The sequence below is a fragment of the Octopus bimaculoides genome, chromosome 2 (genome assembly GCF_046866305.1).
Source record: "Octopus bimaculoides isolate indiv1 chromosome 2, ASM4686630v1, whole genome shotgun sequence".
NCBI lineage: Eukaryota > Metazoa > Mollusca > Cephalopoda > Octopoda > Octopodidae > Octopus > Octopus bimaculoides.
Window position 1 is genome coordinate 101659951 of NC_142929.1, and position 27500 is coordinate 101687450.

Below are 27500 nucleotides of genomic sequence, written 5' to 3' on the forward strand. Positions count from 1 at the left end.
ATATATCATCATCATCATCGTTTAACGTCCGCTTTCCATGCTAGCATGGGTTGGACGATTTGACTGAGGACTGGTGAAACCGGATGGCAACACCAGGCTCCAATCTAATTTGGCAGAGTTTCTACAGCTGGATGCCCTTCCTAACGCCAACCACTCAGAGAGTGTAGTGGGTGCTTTTACGTGTCACCCGCACGAAAACGACCACGCTCGAAATGGTGTCTTTTATGTGCCACCTGCACAAGCCAGTCCAGGGACACTGGCAACGATCTCACTTGAAAATCCTGCGGGAGCCAGTCAGGCGGGTACTGGCAACGGCCACGCTCAAAATGGTGCATCTCATGTGCCACCGCACAAGAGCCAGTCCAGGGGCACTGGCAACGATCTTACTTGGCTTGCCGGGTCTTCTCACGCACAGCACATTTCCAAAGGTCTCGGTCAGTAGTCATCACCTCGGTGAGGCCCAATGTACGAAGGTCTTGCCTCACCACCTCAGCCCAGGTCTTCCTGGGCCTACCTCTTCCACGGGTTCCCTCAACTGTTAGGGTGTGGCACTTTTTCACGCAGCTATCCTCATCCATTCTCACCACATGTCCATACCAGCGCAATTGTCTCTCTTGCACACCGCAACTGATGCTTCTAATGTTCAGCTTTTCTCTCAAGATACTTACACTCTGACGGGTATTCACATTGACATTACACATCCAATGGAGCATACTGGCTTCATTCTTTGCGAGCTTACGTATGTCCTCAGTAGTTACAGCCCATGTTTCACTGCCATGTAGCATGGCTGTTCGTATGCATGCGTCATACAGTCTGCCTTTTACTCTGAGTGAGAGTCCCTCTGTCGCCAGCAGGGGTAAGAGCTCTCTAAACTTTGCCCAGGCTATTCTTATTCTAGCAGCTACACTTTCAGCGCACCCACCCCCACTACTAACTTGGTCGCCCAGATAGCGGAAGCTATCGACTACCTCTAGTTTTTCACCCTGGAATGAGATAGAAGTTGTTTCCTGTTTGTTTACAGTCTTTATTGCACCTGAACATCTGCCACAAACAAAAACTAACTTGCTAGTTAACCTGCCTTTGATGTTGCTTGCTAGTTAACCTATATATATATACACATATATATATGCATATATATTTATGTATGTATATATATGCATATATATACATGCATATATGTATATATGCATATATGTATATATGCATATATATATATATATATATGCATATATGTATATATGCATATATGCATATATGTATATATGCATATATACATATATGCATATATGCATATATACATATATGCATATATATATATATATATATATATATATATATGCATATATACATATATGCACATATATATTTATGTATGTATATATATGCATATATATACATGCATATATGTATATATGCATATATGTATATATGCATATATATATATATGCATATATGTATATATGCATATATGCATATATGTATATATGCATATATACATATATGCATATATACATATATACATATATACATATATATATATACTTGAGTCACAAGACAAACTCTCAGTTTCAGTTTCAATAAGAAAAAACAAAACCCTATATCCTCTATAACATGCATTGAGCACTCCTCTCTTTAATTTGACACACACACACACACACACTATATGTGTGTGTGTGTATTTAAATTTCCTGTAGAGATTTATGTTATTTATCTATCTATACATATATATGAGACCCAGGAAGACATGGGAAGAAGTGGGCCTCAGAATGTTGGGCCCTACAGAGGAAATGGCAATGGACCAAGATTCCTGGCAATATGAGGTTCTCGAGAAAACCCAACCTTGTCCGTGAAACTGAGATCTAGAAGTGCTGTGTGTCCCACCCACACATAACAAGAAAACTTCATACACACCCTACCACAACAAACTAAACTACATCACTACATCTCTTCTCTTCCTCCTCACATTTCCATTTCATGCACTATGCTTACTTTTCACTCTCCAATCCTATTCTCTTGGCCCTGTGTCACTGTATCATTGCTAACCGCTAGCTCACTGACCTGTGTGTTCCATCCACATGTAATAAGAAAATTTTTTCACACACCCTACCCAATCTACATCCAATCATCATCATCATCATCGTCATTTAACGTCCGCTTTCCATGCTAGCATGGGTTGGACGATTTGATTGAGGACTGGTGAAACCAGATGGCTACACCAGGCTCCAATCTGATTTGGCAGAGTTTCTACAGCTGGATGGCCTTCCTAACGCCAACCACTCCGAGAGTGTAGTGGATGCTTTTACGTGCCACCGGTACGAAGGCCAGTCAGGCGGTACTGGCAACGGCCACGCTCAAAATGGTGTATTTTATGTGCCACCAGCACAAGAGCCAGTCCAGGGGCACTGGCAATGATCTCGCTTGAAAGTCCTTACACATGCCATGGGCACAAGTGTCAGAAAGGCGACGCTGGGCACAGGTGTCATCACGATTTCGCTTTTGCTTGCCCCAATAAGTCTTCGCAAGCTGAGTTTCGTGTCCAATGAAGGAGACGACGTTGGCATGGGTGCCAGTCTACAAACCAATCTACATCTCTTCTCTTCCTCACATTTCCTCCTTCATGCACTATGCCTACCTCTCATTCTCCAATCCTGTCCTCATGGACCTGTTTCTCTGTATCGTTGCTATCTGGTAACACCTCCACTCTATATACCCAGGTTTTCACCACCCACTTCCCCTCCTCACTCTCTAATCTCACTTCTTTTGCCATTTATATTATGCCATTTATCGCCTGACTGGCCTTCGTGCGGGTGACACATAAAAGCACCCACTACACTCTCTGAGTGGTTGGTGTTAGGAAGGGCAACCAGCTGTAGAAACTCTGCCAAATCAGATTGGAGCCTGGTGTAGCCATCTGGTTTCACCAGTCCTCAGTCAAATCGTCCAACTCATGCTAGCATGGAAAGCGGATGTTAAACGATGATGATGATGATGATTATGACTTTTAAACCACAAGGGTGTGCCCTGGCACTTGCCACCATCTATATCTCTCTCTGCCTTTACTTGACCATTCCATTTATATTCTGATCCCTGTCCCTTCTGAGTATGCCCAGCATATAATCAACAACTATAATCAACAACTCCACCCCCACCTCAACTGTGCTGGCCTTGTGCATAAATTAAATACATTGTTGTTATGGAATTGTTTCCATTCAGTTGTAATCTGCATATCAACTGCAGCAGCAAGCAATTGCAATGTAATTCTAGTGTAATCCACTAATCCATTGCAGCTGCAAGTTGACATATGCACAGTATCCTCATTCTTTATTTAAACAGTAGCAGTTTTCTGTAATGGCTTTCAAGCATAAGCACAAGAATTTAAAGAGGATAGTAATACAAAACATTAATAAAAAGTAAAAAAATATGGCATGGGAATATTATGCGAAAGAGAGAAAAACAAAAAAATAACAATTTTGGATTTTTCTCCGATGAAGGACATTCTGACATGTCAAATTGTGCATGGCTTTTGTTTAGCTATGATTATTACTTGGTAATATTGGAACACGATGGAGAAATAATCTATGTTGACCTCTACAGGTCAGGACAGCAGCTGGTTGCATTATTAGAATATTGGTCAACTAACCAATGAGATAGAGTTTCATGAGATAGTGAGGAAGACTATATGAGGTTATTTGCTTCTCATGTCTCTCTCAAATCACAGAGTGTGCTATTCCAGAAGGAAAATTGGTATGGTCCTGGTTGAAATAGCTATTGACCAAAGAGATCTATTTTTCCATCAGGGTTGACTTTGGACTAAACACTAACAATAGAAATGACAAAATTACATATTCTCAGAATAGTGTTCATGGCAAATATACTTTAATCCTTTAGCATTTAAATTGGCCATATCTGGCCAAAATATTCTACCTGCTTTATGGTCAAGCAAACCAGATGTAGACTCTCACACCTACCCTTAAATGTCATTCTAAAAAATAAACAATCACATCATCAAAATCTCAAAAGTATGCATGATTAATTAAAAGTAATGTGAATAAATAAGCATTGCATTTAATAGAATAATCTGTTGTGCATGTGTGTGTGCATGTGTTTATGCATATCCTTCTCTTGACATCACATGATGGTTGTAAATGAGCATCCCTGTCATACAGGTGTTGTCTGTTTCCAGTTTTCCATAGAAAACTTGTCTGATTATAAGAAATATTACTTTGCCTGAAACAGGTGAAAGTTGGTCACAAGATGGGCATCTGGCCATAGAAAATTTGCAACCACAAATTCCATCTGATATATGAGCATGGGAAAGTGGACATTAAACGATGATGATGATGATGATGATGATGATGATGATGATGATGATAATGATGATGATGATCTGGGAGTGGAGACAAAATAAGATTGGTAAGAGAAGAAGAGACAAGTCCATTGGGTGAACATGAGTGAAAGGAGTAAATAGCTGGTTCATAGGAGTGGATATCATTAATCACTGAAAAATACAGATTAACATGGCAGCTTCAGATGAGTCTTCCATATGACAGCAATGGCATGTTCATGATGGCTTGTTAAAATAATAGTTGAGTTCAATATCATTTCTCCAACAGTGAATCTTGCTTGAAAAATTAGTATATTCTTGGGAGGTGGTGAGCTGGCAGAATCATTAACTCTCTCTTTTATACACACACACACACACACACACACACACACACACATGGATACATGTATACATATATATTTATATATGACAGGCTTCTTTCAGTTTCTGTCTACACAATCCACTCACAAGGCTTTGGTCAGCCCAAGGACATAGTAGAAGGCATTTGCCCAAAGTGCCACAAAGTGGGGCTGAACTCAGAACCAAGTGGCTGGGAAGCAAGCTTCTTACCACACAACCATGTGTGCACCTAATAAAAATATATGTCACCTGATAAAAACACAATGGCTTTAGTCAGAAATAAAAATTTGTTTCAGTGGTTACCACAGTACTATGGGATATTATGTTGATCATAGTTATTTATGAGGATGATGATGAGGATGATGATGCTACTTTAAAGAGAAAAATTTACCAATTATTAAGAGTCCTTGGTTGTCAATACCACATCCTCCTATACTGATTGACTTAAGGCCTGGGTAGCCCTTGGCAATCAAATTGGTACACTTGTTGCTGAACCTTTCTTGCTGTGGAGACCTGTAAGGATGGAAATATCATGAGAGCCACAACAAAGCAATTGTAATGATTAAAAATAATGGGAGAAACAGAGAGAGAGAGAGAGGGAGAGAGAGAGAGAGAGGGAGAGAGAGAGAGAGGGAGAGAGAGAGAGAGAGGGGGGGGAGAGAGAGAGAGAGAGAGAGAGAGAGAGAGAGAGAGAGAGAGAGAGAGAGAGAGGAGTATGTTTATGTGCCAGTGCTGCCGAACTGGCTCCTGTGCAGGTGGCACGTAAAATACACCATTTTGAGCGTGGCCGTTGCCAGTACTGCCTGATTGGCCTTCGTGCTGCTGGCATGTAAAAGTACACTCTTGGAGTGGTTGGCGTTAGGAAGGGCATCCAGCTGTAGAAACTCTGCCACATCAGATTGGAGCCTGGTGTAGCCATCTGGTTTCACCAGTCCTCAGTCAAATCGTCCAACCCATGCTAGCTTGGAAAGCAGACATTAAAACGACGACGATGACGATGATGATTGCCACATACATAAATGCTCTCTCTTTTTTTTACACACACATGCACCCCCGCCCACACACAGAGTAATATTGTTACATATGTATAGTGTCAAAGCCTTTCAAATACATACACAATAACACATTAACACTGACATAGACTCATTTACACTCATACAAACTTGGTCATAGATATCAGACATATTTACAAATACTGTCTTATATCCATTCTGTTGTTGGATTTCTCAAAAGACTTCATTTACATGTAACATGATCAAGACAAAGCATTTCAGGAACTGTTAACTATGCTGAAGATCACAATAATGAAGTAAAACAGTAAAATTTGAAAAAACTAATGATGGTCTGTGGTGGCCGAGTGGAATAAATTATTTTGCTTTGGAGGAAGTCTAATGTTTCAGGCAGAAGTGAAATGTTAGACATCTGTTCTTCCTTCTGTTCTTGCTGGAAACAGATGAGTTGTTTACTGGTGGTGCTAGAGAATTAGATGTGGAGTAAGAATTTTTGATATTTCTCTTTAGGAGAGAGTGGGAATGAGAGGAAAAGTTGTAAAATTCATGACTTTGTTAATATAATTAGCAACATAATTATTGTAAAATAGTTTCAGCCAGGCTGTGGAATTATCTTATTGTGGAATTATCTTATTGGGAACTATATATCCTATATTGCTACTGGACAAACACTCTTCTATAGTAATTTCATTCACATCTGGACACTAAACACCTGTTGAGGCAGGTGAAATCGAAACCGAACTAAATTCAACAACTGGCACCCATGCCAACGTCATGTCCTTCATTGGACATGAAACTTAGCTTGCGAAGACTTATTGGGGCAAGCGAAAGCAAAATCGGGATGGCACTTGTGCCCAGCGTCACCTTTCTGGCACTTGTGCCCGCAGCATGTATAAGGACTTTTGAGTGAGATTGTTGCCAGTGCCTCTGGACTGGCTCTTATGCTGGTGGCACATAAAATACACCATTTTGAGCATGGCCGTTGCCAGTATCGCCTGACTGGCCTTCGGTCCGGTGGCACGTAAAAGCACCCACTACACTCTCGGAGTGGTTGGCATTAGGAAGGGCATCCAGCTGTAGAAACTCTGCCAAATCAGATTGGAGCCTGGTGTAGCCTTCGGGTTCCACCAGTCCTCAGTCAAATCGTCCAACCCATGCTAGCATGGAAAGGGGACGTTAAACAACGATGATGATGATGATGATCTAGGATGAATCATAGGAATGTTAACTCTTCTTCTTCACCATTTAATGTGTCTTCCATGCTGGTATGGACTGGATGATTTGACAGGACCCAGTGAGCTGGAGGATGCATTGAGATCTGATGTCTGTTTGGCATGGTTTCTTTGGTAGGAATTCCTTTCCTAATGCTAACCTCTTTGCAGAGTTTACTGGCTGTTTTCTCCATGGCAATGGCACTAGTGAGGCTGCCAACCAATTTGCAAGACAAAGAGAGATACTCCTTGACAAAATAGGGTACTTCTAGCGAAGGAGGTGGCTTTATGCTTGGCGTTGCGAAGCTAAAGTTTTGATAGAGGGATAGGCACAGATATCTTGCTGTAGAGGAGATGCATGGCTACACTGCATTATATAAGGGTGGGTAGGAGTAATTGAAAAGAAGACATAGACAGTGGTGCTGAGGTGTTAGAATATACTTTCAAGATACAAGAAGGTGCGTATAAGAGACAATATGATCAGAGGATTAGGAAGCGTGGATAAGTTTATAAATATATATGATGGGCTTCTTTCAGTTTCCACCTACTGAATCCACTCACGCGGCCTTAGTTGACCTGAGACCATAGTAGAAGACACTCGACTAAGGTGCCACCGTCTGTGACTGAATCTGAAAACATGTGGTGGAAAGCAACCTTCTTAATCTCATAGCCACACCTGTGCTTCTCACTCACACACACACACACACACACACACACACACACACACACACACAGAGTCATTAAAAAGTATATCTTATGAGCCACACCCAATACATTTTAAACAAGATATAAATCTGTAATAAATGTGTGCACATTGTAAATAAAATGGTACTGTAATATTTGCTTTAGTGTTCAAAACATGCAAAAAAAATATACAGGCACAAAACAAGACAAGACAATGATGAAATATGGAAATGAAGCCTTCATAATAGTACTTAAAAGTACAATTAAAGTACTTTAAAGTACTATTTGAAGGGCTTGATTTTCATTGATTTTCCCATACCTTAAACCCTTAGTGAGTTTCTGAAGTTTGCTTCCCAACTACATGGTTTTGGATTCAGTCATGGCATCTTGGGCAATTGTTTTCTACTATAACCCCAGGTTGGCCAAAGCTTTGTGAGGTTGATTCAGCAGATAAAAACTGAAAGAAACCTATCATATATCATCATCATCATCATCAAGCACCCATTTTCCATGCTGGTATGGATTGGACAGTTTGACAGGAGCTGGCAAGGCCAGGGGCTACTACATCAGGTTCTATTGTCTGTTTTGGCTTGGTTTCTTCAACTGGATGTCCTTCCAAATGTCAACCATTTTATAGAGTGTACAGGGTGATTTTCACATGATACTAGCATCAGTGCTTTTTATGAGGCATGTTGTAGAGGACAGGTATTCTTGAGTACAGCAATGTGCCATATATCTCAATCCTTTGTCATCTCTTTTGTAAAGCTCAGCATTTTGAGATTGGCCTTTAATACTTCGTCCCATGTCTTCCTAGATCTCCCTCTTCCTCTTCCACAAGTTCCATCCACTTTAATTGATTGGCACTTATACATACATACATGATGGCCATCCACTTGTGACCGAGGAAGACCATTGCCGACCTTCAGGAACATTGTGCACTCTAGGACTAACTTATATTTTGCATTTGCGGCTCCGTTGGTGGCTAATGAACCCTGCACTTGAGAAGCATACACAACTGCAAACATTGCAGACCAAGCTTTCCCCATTCACTATATGTGCCGTGCACTTTCGCGTAGCTCACTTAAGTTCTTCATGCTGGATACATGCTCTCTCAAAACTGTCGATCCCCTCCTTAACCTGCTTCTTCCATCTGTGGCAATGACAGGCATTGTTCTCCCAGTCAGTGTCCTGCATATCACAGGCCTTTAATGAGGACTTGACACAGTCCTTGAATCACAGCATACATACATACACATATATGTATATGTATACATGTGTATGTATATGCTTATGTGTAGGCGTGCACATGTGTGTTGTCTCCTTGCCCTCTATTGCATGATGGTTGTAAATGTATGTTGCTATCATGCATGTGGTTTTTTTTTCATTTCCAATCTTCTGTGAAAACATGTCTGGTCATGCGGAAATAATACCTTATTGAGAATCAGGTGAGGGTTGTTGACAAGAAGGGTATCTGACAATAGAAAAACCCATCTCAGAAAGTTTAGCTCCACTCATATGAGCATGGAAAAATGGATGTTAAACTGATGATGATGACGATGATGATGATGATGATGACAACAATGATGATATGGTTTATCTAGGAAGATGATTATCACCATTGCCTACTTTCCAAAACTGGTGATATTGTTCGCGTTCAATTCCATCATTTGTTTGTGGACATCCACAGAAAAATTCACGAGTGGGCGCAGGAGTGGCTATAGGCACAAGAGTGGCTGTGTGGTAAGTAGCTTGCTTACCAACTGCATGGTTCCGGGTTCAGTCCAACTGCATGGCACCTTGGGCAAGTGTCTTCTACTATAGCCTCGGGCTGACCAAAGCCTTGTGAATGGATTTGGTAGACGGAAACTGAAAGAAGCCCGTCGTATATATGTATATATATATGTATGTATGTGTGTTTGTGTGTCTGTGTTTGTCCCCCCATCATCGCTTGACAACTGGTGCTTGTGTGTTTACGTCCCCGTAACTTAGCAGTTCGGCAGAAAGACACCGATAGAATAAGTACTAGGCTTCCAAAGAATAAGTCCTGGGGTCGATTTGCTCAACTAAAGGCGGTGCTCCAGCATGGCCGCAGTCAAATGACTGAAACAAGTAAAAGAGTAAAGAGTAAAGAGAGAGTGGGAAGAGAATTCTTTCCAGAGGACAGCATCTCTGGAGAGAAAGAACTGTGTAATAAAACAACTAAAGATAGATCCATTGGGTAAGAGATGGGTAGAGATGATATGTAACAAACAAATCCAGAAGGACATACACTTCAGTCTACTTCAATATTTATTTTTATAAATTGAATTTCAATTTACATATGCTTTGAGTGGCTGCTGCTATAACAATCAATATTTTGGTTTACATAACTACTCTAATAATCTATAATTCAGTTTAGAAGATAGCATCCAACCACAGGGTTTCTAGCCTATATTTTGGTTAATTCAACAGCTTTAGTAGAAGTGAGACTAATGTAGACACAATTATCGGTTATATCTATCAATATGTGTATGTGTGTGTGTGTGTGTGTATGTGCATGCGTGTCCATATACATGTGTATTTGTGTGTGTATATATATGTATGTGTGTGTGTGCATATATATATATATATATATATATATATATATATATATATATATATATATATATACACATACATAAACATATACATACATACATTCACACATACAGGGTGTGATGAATAAATTATGCAAAAATGAAAATAACACTGACATCTCATTTTAACAGATATATTTGCCAAAATTACATAAAATACTAAAGAGTAAATTTATTCAATAATATCACTATTGGCTTCAGCCACAGACTCCAGATGACTTCAGAATCTCCTGCAAATCTTCTGGACAGTCTCTTTGTTTAAGTTGGTGAATACTGCCATAATCTTTGGTGGTACAAGGGGTTTTGTTGGTCTCTCACTCAACTGTGCTCCACACATAATAATCAAAGGAGTTGCAGTCTGAGGAGTTAGGTGGCCAGATGTTAGGGGTGATGTGATCACAAAAATTGTCTGACTGCCATGACTGGGTTCTCCTGTTTGTGTGGCATGGTGCAGAGTCCTGTTGCTAGACATAGATCTTCCAGCAGCCACCCTCTTGACCCAGGGCAGCGCTACCTCCTCCAGGCACTTGATGTAGGCCTCCGTGTTTAGTCTGAGGCTGTGTGGGAAGATGAATGGAGGCATAACGTTACCATCACTAGTGATCACTCCAAACACCATCATGTTGACTGGATATTTGATTTTTATCATTCTCGCTACATGTCCTCAGATTGCACTGTCCTCAGATTGCACTGTCCTCAGATTGACACTCAAACACTCTGAAATGCTCGTATTGGAGCTTCCGGTGCAAATGCCAAGCAGTACAGCATGTTACCAAATTTCTGGCTGAGTGAATTGTCTTATGGTGCTGTTTTTCTCACAGACAGTGCCCAACTGACCCTACTATACTGTGTAGTTGACAAAATTAAAAACAAAGATTGGCGACAATTTACCCATTGCACCCTGTATATATATATATTTGCAACGTCATGTACCCAGATATGCATCTATATATACATGTACATGAAGGTATGTACATACATGTACATATATATGCATATACTCATATATTATTTATATATATATATATATATAGACACTCACATGCACGCACACACACACACACACACACACACACACACACACACACAGATAGATAGCTAGATTGATTGATAGATACATATAAGAGAAAGAGAGAGAGAGAGGTGTATGTGTGTGTAAAAATATATGTGGATATGTGTGTTAATGTGATTGTGTGTATATATCAATATTTATCAAGAATCACATTTAATTTGTATTTCTTTAAAAATCATTCTGTCAGAGATGGAATACAATAGCTTAAAGAAGTCATATGAGATAATGGAGGACTGACTTCATGTAAACTTCATGCCAGTTATCTAAACTTCACAGTCCTAGAGAGTTACAAAAGCAGTTATAGGGTTGCCTCTCCTTCCTCATTACTGGAACAAATACAGCAAAAAATAAAACCAGAATCTGAAAAACCTAGGGAAGCAATTGTTCTCTCTCTCTCTGAAGGAGACCTTTTTTGGAAACAATAGTACTCATGTCTGCCAATGGCATATGGAGTCATGCAAATTTACAAATCTTAACAAGAGATTGAGTGAGAGAGAGAGAGAGAGAGAGAGAGAGAGAGAGAGAGAGAGAGAGCAAAATGTGGGCTCTAGTGAAGAATGTAACAATGCAGCAGGTTACTATAAGATTTCCTTACAATATCCTGCAGAACAGCATTCCTACCTGGTCCCTAATCTTTTTGTTCTGATGAAGGACTAATGTCTAAAACATCAAAATCTTTCTCTTCTTTTTCAGTGTTAAACTCATAAAACATTTCTAACTTGTCCCTCCCATGTTGCCTGTTTTTTTTTTGTTCATTGCCCTTATAATAACATAAGTAGAAGACAGTGGATATACAGAGAAGTTTTCCCATTGTTAAGAGGAAACTGAGGTTTAACTGGTCCTTGGGTGTCCATCTATTGTGGGAATTCAAATCAAACCTCCAAACTGAAAACAGCTTCCTCCCTTCCTCCCACTAAACTCAAAGGGCCTGTAAAAGGCCATAGGCACTGCATTTTCTCCTCTGATAAAAAAAGTCATTGTTTTATTTGTTAAGCTGGAGTGGAAAGTCAGCACTTATAACACTTTCTGGCTTTTCTAGAGACTTTGAAACACAAATAACTGGCAGGGATTGTTTGATTCAAGCAGGCTAGTAATTGATAGGAAAACATGCAAGAGGAACTCTAAACGGGTAGAGTTAAAGAGGAAGAAGCATGCATACACAAGCCTCCTTGCTGCATACAAATATTTGAGTGTAGTCATCATTTAGCTGCTATTTTTAGCAAGTTGTGTGAGCACTTAAATGTTTCTTCCTTGACTTATCTTTATATCTTTCTGTAGTGTATCACGGATTGGTAAGTTTGGCAGAAACTCCCATACTCTTAGTTTTTGATTGTGATCAAATAGTCCTAGTACAATTAATAAGTGAAGTGAAATGGCTTGATAAAGAATTGAACCAGTATAGCAAACTTAACTTACTAGGAGTTTATTGACCATTCTATTATTGGTACATTTGTTGTACAACATTTATCCATGTATTTATATGTTCCTTTATTTATCTGTTTATTGTTTTTTAAAACAACATTGTGTTTTCTAAGCCCTGGAAACAAAAAAGGGCAACTGGGATGGAATGGAACAGTTAAAAGCTTTATTGCGTCTGATCACCCCAAAATTGATAGATAGGATTATGAATGCTGGTGAGTTACTCGTATGTTCACTAATATCAAAACTGGTGCTGGAAAAACATTTCAGGTGTCAAATATATAAAATACACAAACACTCGCAAAAACATGCTCACACATATATGAACAGTTAGCCACATACACACACACGAAAATAAGATCTATCAACCCCATCAGTTCAGATTCAATTGTATTTATTTTTTAAAGACTTATACTACATCAATACATTCTTGATAACTTATTACTAGAAGCAACTTTGGGAAAGTTCTAGTGATTATGGAACACAGCCAAATAATTCCTCCAGAGAATATTTTGACTGCAGCCACAGAATTTCTACTGCTGCTATTATTATTATTATTATTATTATTATTATCCTTATCATTATTATTATCATTATTATTATTATCCTTATCATTATTATTATCATTATTATCATTATCATTATCATTATCATTATCATTATCATTATCATTATTATTATTATTATTATTATTATTATTATTATTATTATTATTATTATTATTATTATTATTATTATTATTATTATTATTATTATTATTATTATTATTATTATTATTGTTATTATTATTATTACTGCTACTATTCTCAGCTTCCATTTGTATTGACTTCTAGAATGTTATCAATTAATTATTTTAAAAATCTTTATCAGTTCTCTCAAGCTATTTCTATCTATGCAATCTCACAAATATTTTTTTGCTATTTTACATTCATTTTGCTATGTTAATATGGGTGGGTTGATTTTGTTGGTGCAGTTGTTTTTATAACTGAAATTGTCAGTTGTAGAAAGTGTGTGTTTTATCAGTTGGGCAACTAAAACAAGTCATGTTATGTGTCCTACCTAGGGGTACATGAATTGCTAATTATGATATGATCAGCAGTTCAGTACCTTAGGCTATTTAGACATTATGATTTTGCTGTTGCAAAACATTATCCGTTATAAAAGAATTGTTAGGTTTATTACCTATTTGAAGTTATTCTATGGGTTCTCCAGGTTTATTCTTATTTAGAAATATACCCTATCTAATCTATTTTAAAGAATTGAGTACACTCTGCAAAGTGGTTGGCATTAAGAAGGGCATCCAACTATAGGAGCCACGCCAAAGCAGAGAGTGGAGCTTGGAACATTCTTCTGGTTTGCAAGCACCTGTCAAACTGTCCAACACTTGCCAGCAAGGAAGACAGACAGACATTAAATGATGATGATTTTAGATCTGATTTAGACTATTCCTCTGCTAGGTACAATCAGAATATGTCTCTTATTTTCCTTTTCTGTTCATTGAAGCACATGTTTACTCACACGACATGTCCCACATCAGCATAATCGTCTCTTCATTTGCATGCATCAAGACCTATTTTCTTGAAGTCATTCAGTTGAAAACACAGAAGAATAGTTCTTTGATATATGTTAATTTGAACATTTGTAAAATAATTGCTAAAAATGAATATTTATATAAATGAACACTGCTAATTAATCAGCTGTGAAATAACAACACTACCTATTTTTAGCAGAATAAATTGAAGTAAGCAGAGTACACAGTTCCTTCCAATGACACAACATAACACTTTATGTAAAACTGAGCATCTTACAATCAGTCATTCAGTTTGGGAGACAGACAGATTTGAAGCAAACCTGAAGCAGAGTGGGTATATCAGTGAGAAGGTCATGAAAGGACTTTGTCAAAATTAGCTGACTGATTGATTAATTGAATGATTAATCAAGCAATCAATTAGTTAAATGGTTAGCTAACTGACTAATAATAGTAATAAAAGATGTGAAATAAAACCAGTGCGTGTTTATTATTGGCACAATGACCTTCCTGAGATACAATAAAATTTGTTTCAACACACGTATTCACATCAAAAATCTTGTAAATCAAATACAAAAATGAAATAAATTTGCATCTACTTTTGATTTTTGTCCATTGCACATCCTTAGCTCCTTATTCTAGTATTTTAGAAAGCTTTATTGAAAAATGTCTTTTCATTACCTTGGGTTGATTGGACTAAGGTCAAGCTTTGTGATATCTCGACATCCACTGACAAGGGCCCAGAGTACTTCAGCTGTTGGTGGATGCAGGGCACTGTGATATGTAAACTCCTCCAATAGGCGAGCATAACAAGAAACAAGCCACAAGCTCCTGAAATAAGATTGTAGTTTGTATTTTTACCATTAAAACAACAAAATATTGATTTCAAATTTTGGCACAACGCCAACAATTTTGGGGGAGGGGTAAGTCAATTATATCGACCCCAGTGCTCTACTAGTACTTATTTTATCAACTCTGAGAGGATGAAGTTTGATCTCAGAGGAATTTGAACTCAGAATGCGAAGACGGATGAAATGCCACTAAGCATTTAAACAACAAAATATTAACACCTTAAAGCAACAAAATATTAACAATATAACAACTACAAAAATTTCAGATTTTTTTGGATAAGTACATAGGTGGAGTGAAACTGAGTCAATTTGATCGACCCTATTACATCACTGGTACTTGTTCCTTTGTCAGTAAGCAAAAACTATCAATAATAAATAATAATGTGGAGGCGCAATGGCCCAGTGGTTAGGGCCGCAGACTCGCAGTCAGAGGATCGCGGTTTCAATTCCCAGACCGGGCGTTGTGAGTGTTTATTGAGCGAAATCACCTATAGCTCCACGAGGCTCTGGCAGGGGGTGGTAGCGACCCCTGTTGTACTCTTTTGCCCCAACTTTCTCTCAAACTTTCTTCCTGTTTCTTGAGTAATGCTGCAATGGACTGGCGTCCAGTCCAGCTGGGGGGAACACATATGCCATAGAAACTAGGAAACCAGGCCCATGAGCTTGGCTAGGCTTTAGAAGGGCGCATAAATAAAAATAATAAAAATAAATAATAATAATGATTCCTAACATAGACACAAATTTTGGGGTAAGGTTTAGTCAATTAAAACAATCTTAGTAATTGATTGGTACTTTACTTTATTAACCCCAGAAGAACAAGAAGTAAAGTTGATCTTAGCAGGATTTGATCTCAGAATGTAAAGGGCTGAATAAATATTGCAAAGAATTTTGTTGAACATTCTAAAAATTTTCCAAATTCACCAATCACCATAATATAATTGCGACAATAATTCTAATTTCGGCAGAAGGTTTGCTATTTGGGGGTGAATGAGAAGTTGATTACACCAACCTCAGTGCATACTGGTCCTTATTGACCCTGAAAGCATGACAGGTAATGCTTAGCTTCGAAGAATTTGAACTCAGAACTTAAAGATAATGATTTTCAATTTTGGCTCAAGGCCATCAAATTCAGGTGAGGGGTAAATTGATTACATCAACCCCAGTACTCAACTGGTACTTTATTTTATCGCTCCCCTCCCCGAAAGGATGAAAGGCAAAGTAAGCCCTGGCAGCATTTGAAATCAGAATGTAAGGACAGATAAAATGCTGCTAAGCATTTTGCCCGGCATGCTAATAATTCTACTAGCTTGCTGCCTTTCTAATAATAATAATAATCTTTCTACTAAAGGCACAAGGCTTGAAATTTGTGTGGGAGCAGGATAGTCGATTACGTCAACCCCAGTGTTTCACTGGTACATAATTTATCAACCATGAAGGGATGAAAGGCAAAGTTGACCTCAGCAGAATTGGAACGCAGAATGTAGCGATTGGTGAAATGCTATTAAGCATTTCGTCCAGCGTGCTAACAATTCTGCCGGCTTGCTGCCTTAGCAATAATAGTAATAGTAATAATAATAGTATTATCATTAGGCAGCGAGCTGGTAGAAACGTTAACATGCTGGGTGAAATGCTTAGCGGTATTTCATCTGCTGCTACGTTCTGAGTTCAAATTCCGCCGAGATCAACTTTGCCTTTCATCCTTTCGGAGTCGATAAATTAAGTACCAGTTACGCACTGGGGTCGATGTAATCGACTTAATCCCTTTGTCTGTCCTTGTTTGTCTCCTCTATGTTTAGCCCCTTGTGGGCAATAAAGAAATAAGTAATAATAATAGTAGTGATAATAATGATGATGATATTATTATTATTATTATTATGATGATCAATAAGGCAACAAGCTGGCAGAATTGTTAGCATGACGGGTAAAATGCTTAGCGGTATTTTGTCTAAGTCACCGCTACATTCTGAGTTCAAATACTGCTGAGGTCGACTTTGATTTTCATCCTTTTGGGGTTGATAAATTAAGTACCAGTACTACTAAAGGCACAGGCCTGAAATTGGGAGAGGGGGATAGTTGATTATATTGACCCCAGTGCTTGACTGGTACTTTTTCTATTGACCCCAAAAGGGTGAAAGGCTAAGTTGACCGTGGTGGAATTTGAACTCAGAACAAAATGATGAACGAAATACTGCTAAGCACTTCACCCAGCATGCTAATGATTCGTCCAGCTCACTGCCTTAACTATAACAATAACAATTGGAATACAATGAAATGCAGTGATTTCATATACAAACATAATAAGTCTGTAGGTCCATGTTTTGAACACTTCCAAAATTACAGAGGAACAACTCTCTCTATTCTTAAGTGTCACTGTTCTTTTTCCTCTTTTTTTCTATCTCTCCCACTGTTGCTACTGCTATTTGTTACTACTGTTATTTTGCTACTAAAATATGTTCCTTTCATTTTAGTTACAATTGTTGTTAATACAATTGTTTCACCTAGTGTTGCCATTGAAGTCACTGTTTTTGTTGCTTCTATAGTGATTGCAACAAATTTTTAAAGTTTGCTTTTCTTATATCAATAATTGCAGTGTAGAAGATGTTTTTAAGTCATTTAAGATCACACAAAAACTGTTAGATTCATTTCAACATTTAAATTTAATTTGTGTCAAAATATTTATGTCGCTTTGAAACCATGACCTGTTCACTGACAAAACTTCATGCTGCATCATAAAATTTTGTCAGTGAACAGGTCATGGTTTCAAAGAAATGAAAATATTTTGACACAAATTAAATTTAAATGTTGAAGTAAATCTAATGGTTTTTTTTTGCATGTACTTAAATGGCTTATAAACATCTACCACACTTCAATTATTTTTGTTTCAGCATGCAATCTCAGATCAAATTGCATGCTATGCAAGTATATCTCTGTAATTTTCTTATATCATTTAATATTAATACTTGCTGCAAATGTCCATTATTATTTTCATGCTTGGTTGCACTTAAATCATTATAACTACAAACCTTAGCTCCCTTCTGGTAAACTGCTGCCATAGGAATAAGTGGAGTTGGTTGTCAGTGATATAAGATAATTTGGTGAAATAAATATTTAATTTTTCTTGACAGAAAGTAGACTCTGATTGTTAATTACCATCCCAAGAACATCCTCTTTAGATAAAAACAGAAGAAAACTAATATTCAACCCTTTGGAATTCAGATTACTCTGTCAAAAGTAATGCTTATTTATTTACATTGTTTTGAATTAATCGTGCATTCTCATAGCTTTCAATGATGCAGTTGTTTATTTTTTGAATGACATCATAGGGTAGGTGTGAGAGGCCAGATCTGATTAGTTTGAACATAAAAGAGGCAGAATGTTTGGGCTGGATATGGTCAGTTTAAATGAAGCATTAATACAAAACTGGGAAGTAGAAAAGAATACATCTGATGCTATTTGTAATGATAATAACAAAAGTATAATGACAATAACAACTGAGCATTAGTAATTTGTATCATCAAATGTTATTAACAATATCATGAAGATTGCAAGTTGTAACATCAATGCTTTCACTTTTAATACAAATGGGAGTCAAGGCAAGTTACACTGAGAATAGAGACACTATATAACATATATCACTACAAGGTTATGTAAGAATGATATTTTTTTAGGTGTCCTATTCATGTAATGAAGGAAAGCAATAGGAAGCCATCTTTGTATTTTGTTATGAAAATTCTCTTACAGTTTATAGCTCTTACAATAAAGAACTCATCAAAAGCTTTTTATTGACTTGATTACATAAGAAAAGAATCCTTGTAACAGTAATAGCAGAGGGAGCCTCTGTATGGTTGCTCCAATAGCAAAAATTGGTTACCAAATGTTCCTCACATCATTCACTGCTGACTTTAAAAAGAAAATAAAATCAACCAAACAAGGAACCTGTATTTAATGATTTTTTTAAAGACCCTCTTTGGTCATGAACAACCATAGGAGTGCCCTTAGAAAGTTCCCCTCCAAGGCACAAGTCCAGGCAGATTTGGTAATGGAAGACCAGCAGTCAGTGATGCATACCAGCCTCCCCTCTCCATGTCACTGATGTTATCCAAGTGAGAGCCAAAAGCTGATACAGCTTGGCACCAGTGATGTCGCAACTCATTTCTGGCGTAGCGTGAAATAAAGTGTCTTGCTCAAGAACACAACACATAGTCTGGTCTGGGAATCGAACTCACTACCTCATGATTGTGAGCCTGGCACTCTAACCACTGAGCCATGCATCTTCAGTGTTGGACAACACTATATTTCAATAAAAACTGGGATAGTCATTCTGCAAAGTCTGATCACAAATCTCTGTCATGGTTGTTTTGGGGTTAAACAGCAACATCAACAATAACAACATAAATTGTCCTATTATCAATCACACAGGCGCAATGGCCCAGTGATTAGGGCAGCGGACTCGCGGTCGGAGGATCGGGGTTTTGATTCCCAGACCGGGCGTTGTGAGTGTTTATTGAGCGAAAACACCTAAGCTCCACGAGGGTCCGGCAAGGGTAGGTGGCGACCCCTGTTGTACTCTTTCTTCCTGTTTCTTGAGTAACGCTGCGATGGACTGGCGTCCCGTCCAGCTGGGGAGAACACATAGGCCATAGAAACCGGGAAACCGGGCCCATGAGCCTGGCTAGGCTTTGAAAGGGCGAAAAAGAATTATCAACCACACCTTTTCGATGTAATAACCCCATGTTGCTTGAAATACAATAATAGAAACAGCACAATAGATTAACTGTACTGACAATTGAACAAAGCTATTTTATTCTGAGGAATATGAAATTTCACTCGGGAACCATGTGAAATAATGGGAAGGATATTAATAATAAGAACAACAATGATTTCAAATTTTGGCACAAGGCCAGCAATTTTGGGGTGGGGTAAGTCGATTACATCGACCCCAGTGCTTGACTGGTACTTCTTTTATTGACCTCAAAAGGATGAAAGGCATAGTTGATCTTGACGGAATTTGAATTGGGAACGTACCAGAAGAAATGCCGATAAGCATTTTGTGTAACATGCTAATGATTCTGCCAGCTCGCTGCCTTAGCAACAACAACAACAACAACAACAACAATAATGACTTTAAATCTTGGCACTAAACCAGCAATTTCGAGGGTGGGTGAGCAGACGATTACATTGACCCTAGTGCTCAACTGTTATTCTATCTACCCAGAAAGGATGAAAGGCAAAGTCAACCTTGGTGGAATTTGAACTCAGAACGTGAAGACATGCTGTTAAGCATTTCACCCGGCGTGCCAACGGTTCTGCCAGCTCAACAACGATAAAGGTTTTATATTTAGGCACAAGTCTGTTTAATTTGTAGTGTGGTGTTTGTTGATTACAGGGAACCTAATACTTGACAGATACACTACTTTATCAACCTTTGAAAGGATGAAAAGCAAAGTTAACGTTGGCAGGATTTGAACTTAGCACATAAAGAGCTGGAAGAAATGCTGCCAAGCATTTTGTTTCAATCACTACTGATTCTGCAAACTTGCTGCCCTGATTTCAATTTTTGGCAAAAAGCCAGCAATTTTAGTGAGATGGGGAGTCTAGTCAATTACGTTAACCCCAATACTTGACTGGCATTGAATTTTATTGACCTTGAAAAGATGAAAGGAAAAGTTGACGTCAGCAGGATTTGAATTCAGAATATAGTGAGCTGCAAAAAATGTTGCAGTTGTCACATAATAAATTTAATCCTAAATAACGCACAAAGAGATGAAAGAAGAAGAATAAAGAAGCATGATAAAAATACCTTTCTGTAAATATAGATCCACAGTTTGTGATTGTAAGTTTTTGGAGACTTCCTTCAGCACTTATTAAGACAGTTTCCAGACCTTTCTCCAAGCTGCCTCTGTGAATAGTTAAAAAAAAATGCATCTTGAGTGTTACCATAATTAAAGTATCTTGCTCTTTGATTTTTGAGAAAGTTGCATAAGAAATAAACATACAGATGTACAATCCATACACTTAACTACTTACCTTTCTATTGACTTAAGGCTAATATATGAATGCTGTCAATAAATAAATTCTAGCAGCCCCAGTGCAATACTTTGCCTGGGTTGCATATAAAGATATTAAGTCAGCCATGACCTACCTACCTACCAACTGACTGACCGATAGATCATGTGACTATATTTTTTGCGCCGAAAATCATTTAATAACAAAATTTGGTGCTTGCGTACATAGACACAAACCATAACTATTTAACCATTAGGTAATATAGAAGCTACTCCTGTCAACTCTACCACTCAACAGAACCTTATTTTGGGACTATTACGAAACATGTTCACTCAACCGTGCCAGCCTTGATATTCGGCGCAAAAAACATGATATTAACGCACGAACGTAGTGTGGAACCTACTAAAATTTCTCAGATTACCACTAACCAAGTGATCTTTATTGTATTTGACACACACACATATATATATGCACGCGCGCGCGCATGTGTGAATTATATCGAGGTTGCTTACCGTATCTCTTGTTGGTAAAATTTCTCACTTTCTCCCCGGCGTTTTGGCCGTCCTTGTATATCTATTGAAAAGCAAATAGGGAAGATTATTTTTTAGAGATACTTGAGTTGAAAATAAAAATTGTTTTGTGTATCCCAATTTCTACATATCATACTCTATATCTTTCCTAGTTTTTCTATCGAGACATAGTTGATAGATCAGATTATGGCATAATCAACAATCTTAGTAAATAGCACAACGTCATAAGTTTCAGCACGCTTTAATATTATAATACCAAAACGTTACAGTGTAGAGTTATGGCATCATATTATAGTGCCTAAACTTACAAAATCACAATTAATATGTGACAAAACCTCCGAATTTCACAAGTTTAGTAGATAAAAAACATCAAAATTCTACAAGTTTAGTGTACAGTATATCATATATTTATTATATGACAAAACAGTAAATCCCAACCACAATTTTAGTACGGCACTATTTCCTAATATTAATCCGGAACAATTTCACAAATTTAGTGCATTACAACGTCACAGTTCTTGTATATCATATAATTCTGCAACTTTGTATTTCATACTAAAGTACTAATACGTCACAATGACAATTTTTAATATGAACGCACCATTACAAGTTGTTAACATCATCATATCTACAATTTTAGAACACTAATGCTACAAAGTTTTGTGCATCACAATACATAAACCCACTATTTTATTACATCATAGTTGCTTCAATTGTAGTGTATCACGTTTGCTCTAGCAAATTACCACAATTTTTACATCACTATGACTGTGGTTTAGCACCCCTCATTACTACAGTTATAGAACGTTATAAATGCTAAAATTTTAGTTTGCTGCACTGTAAACACTTTTTGTTTAAATCACAATGCTATAAAATAACAAAGTCATAAGTGGCAGCATTTTTGTGCGTCAAACAACACAAAGCCACAATTATTGTTCCTTTTGCTAAAACTTAAACGTGATACAACTCTGCAATTTTAGTATGTCGCATGTCATAATGTCACAATACGACATATTTAGTATATTCCCCGTACGTTACAACGTCACAATTCAAATACACCATAATTCTTTCATAATGTTAAAATATCTCAAGGCAAACTATTTAATTTATCCTTTTTGTTGAAGCTCATTCCTTCCACTAGGCACCACATTGAAGTAAGAGCATAGTTAGCGAAACAATCTCAGGTAGTGGGTGACTTAGGCAGTGTAATTTGTGATTTAAAGAGTTACTGAAGAGTTAGAAAATGAAAAGGTTTAAGGTAGAGAATGAGTGAAATTGTGACTGTAGCAATGACACAGGCCAGATAGTAACGAATGAAAAGTGATACTCATCACAACAAAAAACAAACAAAAAACGATTTATTGTTTTCAGATTTACTTACTATCAAAACAAAGTTCCCTCAGGTTCGTAAATCTCTGGGAGAATTTTTCCAGAAACTAAATGAGTAAAACAATAACAGTTTAAGTTAAAATAAGATGTTTTAGTGATATTAAAGTAATGAGCATTTTTTTATCGTTAGAAAATAAAATTATATTCGTTAATAGTTCTGAATTTAAATCAGTTCAAATCTGAAGTTGACTTCAACAATATATTGATATACTCGAAACGATTTAAGGTAGTGTATCTCCTGACATGAAATAGGTTCTTTGCCCCAAACATTAGGAATACTAATTAAGAAAGAAGTAAAAGCGAGTGACAGAAAATAGGAAGGATGCAAATTCACAGTACCCCATTTCTTTGCTTCCTAAAATATTTAACAGTGTAGAACACAAACACTACACAGTAAAAAAATAATCAGTCTGCAAGGCGAAACCACAAACCATTTTCTATTCCTAGCTGAAGCTATTTCATTTCAATTTACTCTGCTCTAAAGCTCTTGGAGAAGGCATGAACGCCATACAATTTTATTCCTTCTCCTTATAAATTCGTGACATTGAACCTTAAAATGCTACCCCACGCATGTCTTAAAAATCCTTCGCAACTAAAACATTTTGTAATCTCAGCTTTTTCATGTAGGAATACTATAAAATCTGTAATTAACTCCTAGAGTATTAAATGCGCAATTCGGTTTTAATTCTAGTTGGGTGTCATGTGTTTGTAAATTCGACTAGAGTTGGTGATGGATGGGATTACACTAGATAAACTAAATCTTAAAACACTATGTAAAATATAATTTTCTGTGCTGACTTAATCTCCCAATGGGATTCAGCGTGGTGGCATTTCACAGCCGCAAATCCGATCTCCTGTTTTAGGGGGAAGCTGTGGCTGTTAAATCCTCTTAGGACAAATTCATTACAAATATAGCCCAAATATTTGTTCCTCATATATAAGATATCATCAAGTAATAGGAAATCTCATTATCAATATCAATATAAACACTAACCAAATATTTCACTGTGTTAGTATTGTCGGGTCAGAAAATAATCCCTAATTTACTACTCATTAAATATTGGTTTCAAATTTAGACACAAGGCCAGTAATTTTGAGGGACGGGGTAAGTCGATTACACCGATCCTAGTGCTCAACTTGTACTTATTTTATCGACTCCGAAAGAATGGACGGCAAAAACCTCGGCGGAAATTGACATCAGAACGTAGCCTTGAACGAAATACTGTAAAGCATTCTGCCTGGTATATTAACGATTCTTATTTCTTTACTGCCCACAAGGGGCTACACATAGTGGGGGGGGGGGGTCAAACAAGGACAGACAAACGGATTAAGTCGATTATATCGATCCCAATGCGTAACTGGTACTTATTTAATCGACCCCGAAAGGATGAAAGACAAAATCGACCTCGGCGGAATTTGAACTCAGAACGTAGCGGCAGACGAAATACCGCTAAGCATTTCGCCCGGCGTGCTAATGATTCTGCCAGCTCGCCGCCTTCTGTTCATTAAATATTCATTTAACTTGGCTTAGAAATTACAAAGCAATTTGTTTTGCGGAGCAGAAGTTGTTGGATACTTGAATCACATCAATATATTACAGGTACTTATTTGTTATTTAACCTTAAACCTTAAAACGAAGTCGAATACGTAAACTCAGAACACGTAAAAAGATCAAGTACGTTTTGGCAAAAGCGACTGAGTGCATCGTTTACATTTTAAATGATGTGTTCAATTGTTTCTGTTAACCTAATATAAACTCTTAGCTCAAATTGTCATTTGTTCAATATATATTTCAATTATTTATGAATAACTCTATATCTTCTACTCATGAATAATACACACCATTGCCATTTTTAATCATATTAATCTCTCACAGTCTTCAAAGAACCCAAAGTGCATCGCAAAAGGTTGGTTTCCCCAATATATTTTTTACACAGCACAAATGCATCGTACACTCGGACTAACAAGATTATTTGGTAGAATTTGAATGAAAGCTTGTTCCTGTACCACGCAGGCGCGCGCGCACACACACACACACACACACACGTTCATCTCTCTCGTAAATCTAAACCTTTTTGAAAATATATTCTTTCGAATTTTTTAAATTTATATTTAACTTTACAACTATCTTAGAAAACAGTAAAAACAAAATATTCTAGTGTCTGTTTAATGGCAATGTCTGAGGCACACAGCAGACCATGGAACTACATCTGAGTGAATTCCATCAAATTAATTACAATAAATTACATGTCACGAGGAAAAAGAGAAGCCAGTTGTTTCGGACAGAAATTTTCATCGGAGTGAGATCAAAGGTTTAGTGGCTACAACAGTTGTGGTTTTAATCTGAACATAAACTCAAACGATTTACTAGTATATAAAAAGAGTAAGGCCTTGTTTCACTTGGTGATCCTGTAAGTGAAACAACTGAAGTCGGTAGAAACCGTTATTTACCGGAAACTCGGCAAGGAGAGCGAAAGAAACCCTGCATAACAAATTGGTACTTCTAAAGTCTGGTGTCTTAAAAAATGCCTTTGATATATATATCTCTTGAACGATTATACCAGTTAACGATTGCTCCTTTATCGACAAGCCACATCACAACATATTGTTTGTAGACAGCTGCTGCCCACTAATACATAAGTTTTATGAGGCAAAGCAATGCGATACGCGACTCAGTGAGGACATAATCTCGTCCAATACTTTGATCATGGTTGCATTCTCAACAGCTCCAAGTTTTTCCGTCTGTACATGTGTGTTGTGATTGAAGCATTGGTTCATTACAGCCTACTCTGAATTATGAATTAATCCCAACAGTACAAAGAAGTTAATTGTACTTTCAGTGTTCATTGTATTAATTCAAAACATCACGTACACAACATAAATCCGTTCAGTCAATTCAAATTTTTGATTTCAAATAAAAATGTCCTCTCAGTTTTCACTGCTTGATTCGGTCGAGTACAATCATGTATTATTTTACTTTCATTTTATTATGCCGATCTTGACCGATTTCAGTAGTTTGACTTGCTGGATCACGAAGCAAAACATTGCCGAAAGAAAAACAACTCAAGCTAGAATAAAACAAATTATAAAAATAAAGCAGAAAAAAGAAGAAATATTTTTCTTACGTTCGTTGTCATGCGACCATAGGAAAAATCAACTAATTGCCATAGTGAAGGATGGCAGCTAGCTCTTTTCCATTTCTTACAAACCAAAGGTATAATGAATATTAAGGTTTTCTGCTCTAGAAAACTGAATATCTCGGTTAACAAGTTCTCGTCCAATGAATCTGCGTCTGAAAATGTTCGATATCATTTTATTAATGTTAATACCAGTGTTTCACATGGGGATGATGGTGGCTATGAGGATTGAAAATGGGGTGGAAAAAATAACATATTACTAAAATTAAGATCGTTTCCAACTTTTTAAAACTTATCCAACATCATGGGGGAAGAAACAAGAGTTATATAAACGCAAAACCTACTTTCTCTTCTCATTAATAAAAATATTGAGTCGGAGTGTTTTTTTTTTGGATGGGGTGGGGACAGTTTGATGTTTTCCAATCTTAGACACGCTACGTCATATGATCTTTTCACTAGGCACAAGTCCATATTTGTACGAAAAGAGTATAAAGTTTGTTTATTATTAATCCACATTGTCTTACTAGTCACTATTTCACCAACTCTAAACGTGATGAATGGTCAAGTCTAGGAATAGTCTGCCAGTAATTCAAAGGTCTATAGACTCGGCCATCTTCAGTGAATACTGCAATATGGCCGCTCATAATCCTTTCTATTATAGGCACAAGGCCTGCAATTTTGTGGGAAGCGGGAGTGCTAGCCGATTATGTCTTGCCAGTGCTCAAATGATACTTATTTCATCGACTTCAAAAGACTGAAAAGCAAAGTCGATCTCCGTCGAATTTGAACCCAGAAAGAAGCCGGAAGTTGGCCGCTCATAATAATAATAGCTTTTTATTGATAGATTAGAAGTCAGTAGAACGACTGTCAGTACGCTTTGCAGTATATAGTTCCGTCCCTTTACATTCTGAATTCCAGCGGAGTTGACTTCGCTTTTAATCCTTTCTAGTACTGGGAATTATTTTATCGACTATTTATTGCATTGTACTATAACTAAAAATCACGATATATTACTCAGTTTGAAAATCACAGCGAGAATAAGGTTGAGTGTTAAATGAATTAGTCTCCTCATTAGCTCTGCCGACGGGCATCATTCTTAACATAAATCATTATTACTTAGAGTTACCTCTAAATAAAATTGATGCTTCTACTTCTCCAAATAAAACACTGTATTTTAGTCATTGTGTAAGACGGTGAGCCGGCAAAATGCTTCGAGGCATTTCATCCGTCTTCACATTCTGGGTTCAAATTCCACCGAGGTCGAATTTGCTCTTCATCTTTTCGGAGTCGATAAAATAAGTACCAGTGAAACACTGGAGTCGATGTAATCGACTACCCTCCTTCTCCAAAATTTCAGGCGTTGT

General features: G+C 37.4%; 1 protein-coding gene across 11 annotated transcripts in view; it reads right to left on the minus strand.

The window, feature by feature from the left end:
- LOC106871624 (uncharacterized) overlaps positions 1 to 27500 on the minus strand; it is a 168711-nt gene that overhangs the window by 14682 nt on the left and 126529 nt on the right. For all 11 annotated transcript variants that reach the window (XM_089347320.1, XM_089347316.1, XM_089347318.1 and 8 more), the window contains 6 exons: positions 26125 to 26291; positions 22992 to 23046; positions 21593 to 21653; positions 20875 to 20973; positions 14905 to 15054; positions 5076 to 5197 (listed from right to left, as the gene is read on the minus strand). In XM_089347320.1, the coding sequence (XP_089203446.1) occupies positions 5076 to 5197; positions 14905 to 15054; positions 20875 to 20973; positions 21593 to 21653; positions 22992 to 23046; positions 26125 to 26291 (654 nt within the window). The remainder of the gene's footprint in view (positions 1 to 5075; positions 5198 to 14904; positions 15055 to 20874; positions 20974 to 21592; positions 21654 to 22991; positions 23047 to 26124; positions 26292 to 27500) is intronic.